The sequence below is a fragment of the Cetorhinus maximus genome, unplaced genomic scaffold (assembly GCF_964194155.1).
Source record: "Cetorhinus maximus unplaced genomic scaffold, sCetMax3.hap1.1 HAP1_SCAFFOLD_3307, whole genome shotgun sequence".
Taxonomy (NCBI): Eukaryota; Metazoa; Chordata; class Chondrichthyes; order Lamniformes; family Cetorhinidae; genus Cetorhinus; species Cetorhinus maximus.
Genome location: NW_027599224.1, coordinates 7,501 through 18,784, shown reverse-complemented (window position 1 = coordinate 18,784; position 11,284 = coordinate 7,501). Strand labels below are relative to the sequence as shown.

General features: G+C 48.5%; 1 protein-coding gene across 1 annotated transcript in view; it reads right to left on the bottom strand.

Annotated features, from left to right (window-relative positions):
- Window positions 1-8,848: 8,848 nt before the first annotated feature.
- LOC144677935 (von Willebrand factor A domain-containing protein 1-like) overlaps window positions 8,849-11,284 on the bottom strand; it is a 7,022-nt gene continuing 4,586 nt past the window's right edge. The window contains exons 2-3 of the mRNA XM_078537903.1: window positions 11,227-11,284; window positions 8,849-9,069 (exon numbers count right to left, since the gene is read on the bottom strand). The exon at window positions 11,227-11,284 is cut by the window's right edge and continues 512 nt beyond it. Coding sequence (XP_078394029.1) covers window positions 8,849-9,069; window positions 11,227-11,284 — 279 coding nt within the window. The remainder of the gene's footprint in view (window positions 9,070-11,226) is intronic.

The window sequence follows — 11,284 nt, the reverse complement described above, 5'->3', positions numbered from 1 at the left end:
CACTCCCGGGTATCTGTTATTCTATATATAAACCACACCGAACCCCTCGATTAGTTTCCAGTCTGTAACCCACTCCCGGGTATCTGTTATTTTATATATAAACCACCCCGAACTCCTCGATTAGATTCAAGTCTGAAACTCACTCCTGGGTATCTGTTAATCTATATATAAACCACCCTGAACCCCTTGATTACATTGCAGTCTGTAACTCACTCCCGGGTATCTGTTATTCTATATATAAACCATCCCGAACCCCTCGATTAGATTCCAGTCTGTAACTCACTCTCCAGTATTTGTTATTCCATATATAAACCACCCCGAACCTCTCGATTAGATTCCAGTCTGTAACGCACTCCCGGGTATCTGTTATTCTATAAATAAACCACCCCGAACCTCTCGATTAGATTCCAGTCTGTAACGCACTCCCGGGTATCTGTTATTCTTTATATAAAGCCTGACGAACCCCTCGATTAGATTCCAGTATGTAACTCACTCTCGAGTATCTGTTATTCTATATATAAAACCCGCCGAACCCCTCGATTAGGTTCCAGTCTGTAACTCACTCCCGGGTATCTGTTATTCTATATATAAACCACCCCGAGCCCCTCGATTAGTTTCCAGTCTGTAACTCACTCCCAGGTATCTGTTATTCTATATATAAACCACCCCGAACCCCTCCATTAGATTCTAGTCTGTAACTCACTCCCGGGTATCTGATATTCTATATATAAACTACCCTGAAACCCTCGATTAGATTCCGGTATGTAACTCACTCCCGGGTATCTGTTATTCTATATATAAACCACCCCGAACCCCTCGATTAAATTCCAGTCTGTAACCCACTCCCGGGTATCTGTTATTTTATATATAAACCACCCCGAAACCCTCGATTAGATTCCGGTCTGTAACTCACTCCCGGGTATCTGTTATTCTATATATAAACCACCCCGAACCCCTCGATTAGATTCCAGTGTGTAACTCACTCTCGAGTATTTGTTATTCCATATATAAACCGCCTCGAACCCCTCGTTTAGATTCCAGTCTGTAAATCACTCCAGGGTATCTGTTATTCTATATATAAACCACCCCGAACCTCTCGATTAGATTCCAGTCTGTAATGCACTCCCGGGTATCTGTTATTCTATATATAAACCCTGACGAACCCCTCAATTTGATTCCAGTATGTAACTCACTCTCGAGTATCTGTTATTCTATATATAAACCCCGCCGAACCCCTCGATTAGATTCCAGTCTGTAACGCACTCCCGTGTATCTGTTATTCTATATATAAACCACCCCGAACCCCTCAATTAGATTCCAGTATGTAACTCACTCTCGAGTATCTGTTATTCTATATATAAACCACCCCGAACCCCTCGATTGGATTCCAGTCTGTAACTCACTCTCGGGTATCTGTTATTCTATATATAAACTACCCTGAAACCCTCGATTAGATTCCGGTCTGTAACTCACTCCCGGGTATCTGTTATTCTATATATAAACCACCCCGAACCCCTCGATTAGCTTCCAGTCTGTAACTAACTCCCGGGTACCTGTTATTCTATATATAAATCACCCCGAACCCCTCGATTAGATTCCAGTCTGTAACCCACTCCCGGGTATCTGTTATTCTATATATAAACCACACCGATCCCCTCGATTATATTCCAGTCTGTAACTCACTCCCGGGCATCTGTTATTCTATATATAAACTACCCTGAAACCCTCGATTAGATTCCAGTCTGTAACCAACTCCCGGGTATCTGTTATTCTATATATAAACCACCCCGAACCCCTCGATTAGATTCCAGTCTGTAACTCACCATCGGGTATCTGTTATTCTATATATAAACCACCCCGAATACCTCAATTAGATTCCAGTCTGTAACTCACTCCCGGGTATCTGTTATTCTATATATAAACTACCCTGAAACCCTCGATTAGATTCCGGTCTGTAACTCACTCCCGGGTATCTGTTATTCTATATATAAACCACACCGAACCCCTCGATTAGTTTCCAGTCTGTAACCCACTCCCGGGTATCTGTTATTTTATATATAAACCACCCCGAACTCCTCGATTAGATTCAAGTCTGAAACTCACTCCTGGGTATCTGTTAATCTATATATAAACCACCCTGAACCCCTTGATTACATTGCAGTTTGTAACTCACTCCCGGGTATCTGTTATTCTATATATAAACCCCACCGAACCCCTCGATTAGATTCCAGTCTGTAACTCACTCCCGTGCATCTGTTATTCTATATATAAACCATCCCGAACCCCTCGATTAGATTCCAGTCTGTAACTCACTCTCGAGTATTTGTTATTCCATATATAAACCACCCCGAACCTCTCGATTAGATTCCAGTCTGTAACGCACTCCCGGGTATCTGTTATGCTATATATATACCACCCTGAACCCCTCGATTAGATTCCAGTCTGTAACTCACTCCAGGGTATCTGTTATTCTATATATAAACCACCCCGAACCTCTCGATTAGATTCCAGTCTGTAACGCACTCCCGGGTATCTGTTATTCTATATATAAACCCTGACGAACCCCTCGATTAGGTTCCAGTCTGTAACTCACTCCCGGGTATCTGTTATTCTATATATAAACCACCCCGAGCCCCTCGATTAGTTTCCAGTCTGTAACTCACTCCCAGGTATCTGTTATTCTATATATAAACCACCCCGAACCCCTCCATTAGATTCTAGTCTGTAACTCACTCCCGGGTATCTGATATTCTATATATAAACTACCCTGAAACCTTCGATTAGATTCCGGTATGTAACTCACTCCCGGGTATCTGTTATTCTATATATAAACCACCCCGAACCCCTCGATTAGATTCCAGTATGTAACTCACTCTCGAGTATCTGTTATTCTATATATAAACACCGCCAAACCCCTTGATTAGATTACAGTCTGTAACTCACTCCCGGGTATCTGTTATTCTATATATAAACCACCCCGATCCCCTCGATTAGATTCCAGTCTGTAACTCACTCCCGGCTCTCTGTTATTCTATATATAAACCACCCGAACCCCTCAATTAGATTCCAGTCTGTAACCCACTCCCGGGTATCTGTTACTCTATATATAAACCACACCGAACCCCTCGATTAGATTCCAGTCTGTAACTAACTCCCGGGTATCTGTTATTCTATATATAAACCGCCCCGAACCCCTCGATTAGATTCCAGTCTGTAACTCACTCCCGTGTATCCGTTATTCTATATATAAACCACCCCGAACCCCTCGATTAGATTCCAGTCTGAAACACACTCCCGGGTATCTGTTATTCTATATATAAACCGCCCCGAACCCCTCGATTAGATTCCAGTCTGTAACTCACTCCCGGGTATCCGTTACTCTATATATAAACCACCCCGAACCCCTCGATTAGATTCCAGTCTGTAACTCACTCCCGGGCATCAGTTATTCTATATATAATCCGCCCCGAAACTCTCGATTAGATTCCAGTCTGTAACTCACTCCAGGGTATCCGTTATTCTATATATAAACCACCCCGAACCCCTCGATTAGATTCCAGTCTGTAACTCACTCCCGGGTATCTGTTATTCTATATATAAACTACCCTGAAACCCTCGATTAGATTCTGGTCTGTAACTCACTCCCGGATATCTGTTATTCTATATATAAACCACCGCGATCCCCTCGATTAGATTCCAGTCTGTAACTCACTCCCGGGTATCTGTTATTCTATATATAAACCACCACGAACCTCTCGATTAGATTCCAGTCTGTAACGCACTCCCGGGTATCTGTTACTCTATATATAAACCCTGACGAACCCCTCGATTAGATTCCAGTATGTAACTCACTCTCGAGTATCTGTTATTCTATATAAAAACCCCGCCGAACCCCTCGATTAGGTTCCAGTCTGTAACTCACTCCCGGGTATCTGTTATTCTATATATAAACCACCCCGAACCCCTCGATTAGATTCCAGTCTGTAACTCACTCCCTGGTATCTGTTATTCTATATATAAACCACCCCGAACCCCTCCATTAGATTCCAGTCTGTAACTCACTCCCGGGTATCAGTTATTCTATATATAAACTACCCTGAAACCCTCGATTAGATTCCGGTATGTAACTCACTCCCGGGTATCTGTTATTCTATATATAAACCACCCCGAACCCCTCGATTAGATTCCAGTCTGTAACTCACTCCCGGGTATCTGTTATTCTATATATAAACCACCCCGAACCCCTCGATTAGATTCTAGTCTGTAACTCACTCCCGGGTATCTGTTATTCTATATATAAATCACCCCGAACCCCTCGATTAGATTCCAGTCTGAAACACACTCCCGGGTATCTGTTATTCTATATATAAACCGCCCCGAACCACTCGATTAGATTCCAGTCTGTAACTCACTCCCGGGTATCCGTTACTCTATATATAAACCACCCCGAACCCCTCGATTAGATTCCAGTCTGTAACTCACTCCCGGGCATCAGTTATTCTATATATAAACCGCCCCGAACCCCTCGATTAGATTCCAGTCTATAACTCACTCCAGCGTATCCGTTATTCTATATATAAACCAGCCCGAACCCCTCGATTAGATTCCAGTCTGTAACTCACTCCCGGGTATCTGTTATTCTATATATAAACTACCCTGAAACCCTCGATTAGATTCCAGTCTGTAACTCACTCCCGGGTATCTGTTATTCTATATATAAACCACCCCGAACCCCTCGATTAGATTCCAGTCTGTAACTCACTCCCGGGTATCTGTTATTCTATATATAAACCACCCCGAACCTCTCGATTAGATTCCAGTCTGTAACGCACTCCCGGGTATCTGTTATTCTATATATAAACCCTGACGAACCCCTCGATTAGATTCCAGTATGTAACTCATTCTCGAGTATCTGTTATTCTATATATAAACCCCGCCGAACCCCTCGATTAGGTTCCAGTCTGTAACTCACTCCCGGGTATCTGTTATTCTATATATAAACCACCCCGAGCCCCTCGATTAGTTTCCAGTCTGTAACTCACTCCCGGGTATCTGTTATTCTATATATAAACCACCCCGAACCCCTCCATTAGATTCTAGTCTGTAACTCACTCCCGGGTATCTGATATTCTATATATAAACTACCCTGAAACCCTCGATTAGATTCCGGTATGTAACTCACTCCCGGGTATCTGTTATTCTATATATAAACCACACCGAACCCCTCGATTAGATTCCAGTCTATAACTCACTCCCGGGCATCTGTTATTCTATATATAAACCACCCCGAACCCCTCGATTAGATTCCAGTCTGTAACTCACTCCCGGGTATCTGTTATTCTATATATAAACCACCCCCGTACCCCTCGATTAGATTCCAGTCTGTAACTCACTCCCGGGTATCTGTTATTCTATATATAAACCACCCCCTAACCCCTCGATTATATTCCAGTCTTTAACTCACTCCCGGGTATCTGTTATTCTCTATATAAACTACCCTGCAACCCTCGATTAGATTCCGGTCTGTAACTCACTCCCGGGTATCTGTTATTCTATATATAAACCACCCCGAACCCCTCGATTAGATTCCAGTCTCAAACTCACTCCCAGGTATCTGTTAATCTATATATAAACCACCCCGAACCCCTCGATTACATTCCAGTCTGTATCCCACTCCAGGGTATCTGTTATTCTATATATAAACCACACCGAACCCCTCGATTAGATTCCAGTCTGTTACTCACTCCCGGGTATCTGTTATTCTATATATAAACCACCCCGAACCCCTCGATTAGATTCCAGTCTGTAACTCACTCCCGGGCATCTGTTATTCTATATATAAACCACCCCGAACCCCTCTGTTAGATTCCAGTCTGTAACTCACTCTCGAGTATTTGTTATTCCATATATAAACCACCCCGAACCTCTCGATTAAATTCCAGTCTGTAACGCACTCCCGGGTATCTGTTATTCTACATATAAACCCTGACGAACCCCTCGATTAGATTCCAGTGTGTAACTCACTCTCGAGTATCTGTTATTCTATATATAAACCCTGCCGAACCCCTCGATTAGATTCCAGTGTGTAACTCACTCCCGGGTATCTGTTATTCTATATATAAACCACCCCGAACCCCTCGATTAGATTCCAGTCTGTAACTCACTCCCGGGTATCTGTTATTCTATATATAAACCACCCCGAACCCCTCGATTAGATTCCAGTCTGTAACTCACCATCGGGTATCTGTTATTCTATATATAAACCACCCCGAACCCCTCAATTAGATTCCAGTCTGTAACCCACTCCCGGGTATCTGTTATTCTATATATAAACCACACCGAACCCCTCAATTAGATTCCAGTCTGTAACTCACTCCCGGGCATCTGTTATTCTATATATAAACCGCCCCGAACCCCTCGATTAGATTCCAGTCTGTAACTCACTCCCGGGTATCCGTTATTCTATATATAAACCACCCCGAACCCCTCTATTAGATTCCAGTCTGTAACTCACTCCCGGGTATCTGTTATTCTGTATATAAAACACCCCGAACCCCTCGATTAGATTCCAGTCTTTAACTCACTCCCGGGTATCTGTTATTCTATATATAAACTACCCCGAAACCCTCGATTAGATTCCGGTCTGTAGCTCACTCCTGATCATCTGAGATTATTATGTTCTATATTCATAAATCCTCCTGAACTCAGTGTGTGTTTGTGTGAGTGATTGTGTGTGGAAATGAGCCTGTGTTTGTGTGAGTATGAGTGAGTGAGTGATTTTCTGTGACTGTGCGAATAATCGTGATTGTGACTGTGAGTGTGTGTTAGTGTTTGACTGAGCATGTGTGTGAGTGTGTGCGTTTGACAGTGCGTGTGTGTGAGTGTGAGCATGTCTGTGTGTGGGCGTGTCTGTGTTTTTGTGTGAGTGTTTGTGTGAATTAGCGATTGGGAGTGCATGTGTGAATGCTTCTGTGTGTGTGCACATGTGTATGTATGAGAGTGTGTGGGTGTGTGAGTGTGAGAGTATGTGTGAGTGCAACTGTGTGTGTGTGTGTCTGAGTGTGTATGTGTGAGTACATGAGTATGAGTGAGAGTGTGTGTTTGAATGTGAGGGTGTATGAGTGTGAGGCTGTGTGAGTGCATCTGAGTGTGTATGTGTGAGTGTGTGTGTGGGTTAGTGAGTGTGTGTGTTTGTGAGAGTGTGTGAGTGAGAATGTGAGGGTGTGTGAGTGTGAGAGTGTGTGAGAGTGCATCTGTGTGTATGTGTGTGTGTGTGTGTGAGGTTTTGTGTGTGAGTGTGTCTTTGTTTGTGTGTGAGTGAGTGCATGTGTGTGCACGTTACTCTCTATGAGTGAGTGTTCGTGTATGTGTGAGTGAGTGTGTGTGTGTGTGTGTGTCTGAGTGAGTGTATGTGTGAGGGTGTGTGAGTATGAGAGTGTGTGAGAGTGCATCTGTGTGTATGTGTGCGTGTGAGGGTGTGTGTGTGTGAGGGTTTGTGTGTGAGTGTGTCTGTGTTTGTGTGTGATTGAGTGCATGTGTGTGTGAGTTACTGTCTGTGAGTGAGTTTTCGTGTATGTGTGAGTGAGTGTGTGTGAGTGTGTGTCTGTGTCTGAGTGAGTGTGTGTGTGAGAGTGTGACAGTGAGTGTGTGTGTCAGTGAGTGTGAGTGTGACAGTGAGTGTGAGAGTGTGTGAGTGTGACAGTGAGTGTGTGTGTCAGTGAGTTTGAGAGTATGTGAGTGTGACAGTGAGTGTGACAGTATGTCAGTGTGACAGTGATTGTGAGTGTGTGAGCGTGACAGTGAGAGCGTGTGTCAGTGAGTGTGAGATTGTGTCAGTGAGTGTGTGAGTGTGTCAGTAAGTGTGTGAGTGTGACAGTGAGAGTGTGTGTGTCAGTGAGTGTGAGAGTGTGTTAGTGAGTGTGACTGAGTGTGTGTGTGTGTCAGTGAGTGCGTGAGTGTGACAGTGAGAGTGTATGTGTGACAGTGTGTGAGAGAGTGTGTCAGTGAGTGTGACAGTGAGAGTGTGTGTGTGTGTCGGTGAGTGTGAGAGTGTGTTAGTGAGTGTGTGAGTGTGACCGTGAGAGTGTGTGTGTGTCAGTGAGTGTGAGAGTGTGTCGGTGAGTATGTGAGTGTATCAGTGAGTGTGTCAGTGAGTGTGTCAGTGAGAGTGTGTGTGTGTGTCAGTGAGTGTGAGAGTGTGTGAGTGTGACAGTGAGGGTGTGTGTGTGTGTCAGTGAGTGTGAGGGTGTCGGTGAGTATGTGAGTGTGACAGTGAGAGTGTGTGTGTGTGTCAGTGAGTGTGTCAGTGAGTGTGTGAGTGTGTCAGTGAGAGTGTGTGTGTGTGTCAGTGAGCGTGAGAGTGTGTATCAGTGAGTGTGTGAGTGTGTGTTTGTGTGACAGTGAGAGTGTGTGTCAGTGAGTGTATCAGTGAGTGTGTGAGTGTGTGTTTGTGTGACAGTGAGAGTGTGTGTGTGTGTATCAGTGAGTGTGACAGTGAGTGTGTTTGTGTGACAGTGAGAGTGTGAGAGTGTGTCAGTGAGTGTGACAGTGTGTGTGTGTGTGTGTGTGTGTGTGTGTCAGTGAGTGTGACAGTGAGTGTGCGAGGGAACGCCCTGGGGTATTTTATAAGCCACGGCGAGTTCAGCCTCCCGATTGGCGTTGCCGCTGCCTCCAGGACCTTTCGAAAACCCCTTTAGCGTTTCCAGCTCCCCCAGACTTTACCGAAAGTCCCCGTCAAAGCCTCTCCCTCTCCGGCTGGTGGCGGGGGGTGCGGGGGTGGGGTTGCAAGTCACCCTGACGGTGCGCGCCTGGCAGAGTCCAGAGCCTCGAGACACCGCGCTCTCCGGAGTCAAACTCTCCCCATCGCCCAGCCCTGCCTGCCTCCCGTTCTCTCTCTTTCTCTCTGTGTCCCGTTACCTGCCGGTGTGGCCGTGGTGGTGAGCGGCGTGAGGGGGAACCCTGCCCCGTGGAGGCTGTCCTCCTCCGGCACGTGTCCGTCCCCGGCAGGAGTCCCCGTCCGGGCCACATCAGTCACGGCGGAGACTCGGAGACTCGGAGGGACCAGCAGCTCTGGAGGGAGCGGGGGTGGGGGGAGGGGTGGGGGGAGAAGGGGAGGGAGGGGAGGGCAGGGAGGGGAGAGAGAGAGAGGAGGAGGAGGTGGGGGGTAGGGAGGGGAGGGAGGCGAGGGGGTCGAGGGGAGAGAAATGTCAGAGGTTAGCGATCGACCGTGTTTAGCACACTCGAGGCGGGGAGGAGGGAGGATGAGATTGAGGGAGGGAAGGTGGAGTGATGGAGGGAGGGTGAGATTGAGGGAGGGAGGGTGGAGTGAAGGAGGGAGGGTGAGATTGAGGGAGGGGGTGAACGAGGGAGGGAGCGTTGGACAAAATGAGGGAGGGAGCAAGGGACAGGATGAGGGAGGGAGCAAGGGAGAGAAGGAGGGAGGGAGAGAAGGAGGGAGAGAAGGAGGGAGGGAGAGAAGGAGGGAGAGAAGGAGGCAGGGAGCGGGGAAGGTGGAGAGAAGTAGGGAGGGAGGAGTGAGGGTGAGAATGAGGGATGGTGGAGTGAAGGAGGGAGGGAAGAATGAGGGAGGGAGGGTGGAGTGAGGGAGAGCGAGCGAGGGTGGAGTGGAGGGAGGGAGGAGTGAGTGTGAGGCTGAGGGAGGGAGCGAGAGAGGGTGGAGAGGAGGAGGGAGGGAGGAGCGATGGTGAGAATGAGGGAGGGAGTGAGGGAAGATGGAGAGGAGGGGGTTAGGAGTGAGGGTGAAAACAAGGAAAGGAGGGTGGAGAGAAGGGAGAGAGGAGAAAGGGAGTGGGGGAGGGTGGTGTGAGGGAGGGCAGGAGTGGGGGATGTAGGGAGGGAGTGGGGGATGTAGGGAGTGAGGGAGGGAGGAAGTGAGTGATGTAGGGAGTGGGGGATGTAGGGACTGAGGGAGTGAGGGAGTGAGCGATGTAGGGAGTGGGGGATGTAGGGAGTGAGGGAGGGAGGGAGTGGGTGGATGTAGGAAGTGAGGGAGGGAGGGTGGGAGTGGGGGGATGTAGGGAGTGAGGGAGGGAGGGAGTGGGGGGATGTAGGGAGTGAGGGAGGGACGGAGTGGGGGGTGTAGGGAGTGGGGGATGTAGGGAGGGAGGGAGGGAGGGAGTGGGGGGATGTAGGGAGTGGGGGATATAGGGAGTGAGGGAGGGAGTGAGCGATGTAGGGAGTGAGGGAGGGAGTGAGCGATGTAGGGAGTGGGGGATGTAGGGAGTGAGGGAGGGAGTGATGTAGGGAGTGGGGGATGTAGGGAGTGAGGGAGGCAGGAAGTAGGGGGAGGCAGGAAGTGGGGGCATGTAGGGAGTGAGGGAGGGAGGGAGTGAGCGATGTAGGGAGTGGGGGAAGTAGGGAGTGAGGGAGGCCGGAAGTGGGGGATGTAGGGAGTGAGGGAGGGAGTGAGCGATGTAGGGAGTGAGGGATGTAGGGAGTGAGGGAGGGAGGGAGTGAGTGATGTAGGGAGTGAACGATATAGGGATTGAGGGAGGCAGGAAGTGGGTGGATGTAGGGAGTGAGGGATGTAGGGAGTGAGGGAGTGAGCGATGTAGGGAGTGGGGGATGTAGGGAGTGGGGGATGTAGGGAGTGAGGGAGGGAGGGAGGGAGCGATGTAGGGAGTGGGGGATGTAGGGAGTGAGGGTGGGAGGGAGTGAACGATGTAGGGAGTGGGGGGTGTAGGGAGTGAGGGAGGGAGTGAGCAATGTAGGAGCAGGGGATATAGGGATTGAGGGAGGGAGAGAGTGAGCGATGTAGGGAGTGGGGGATGTAGGGAGTGAGGGATTGAGGGAGTGAACGATGTAGGGAGTGAGAGAGGGAGTGAGAGATGTAGGGAGTGAGGAGGGAGGGAGTGAGCGATGTAGGGAGTGAGGGAGGGAGGGAGTGAGCGATGTAGGGAGTGAGGGAGGGAGGGAGTGAGCGATGTAGGGAGTGAGGGAGGGAGGGAGTGAGCGATGTAGGGAGTGAGGAGGGAGGGAGTGAGCGATGTAGGGAGTGAGGGAGGGAGTGAGTGATGTAGGGAGTGGGGGGATGTAGTGAGTGCGGGAAGACCGAGAGGGGAAAGGGGTTGGAACGAGGGAGGGAGGGAGGGAAGGAGAGCAGGATGGGAGGTCGGGGGGTGGTGAGGGAGGAAGCCGAAGATGGTGGAGGAGGACTGAGGAGGAGGAGGAGGAGGAGGAGGAGGAGGAGGAGAAGCAGAGACTCACCTCTGAAGGCTCGGCAGAGCCTGTCCGCTAGGCCGGGCAGCTCCTCGGGGTCCGTGTA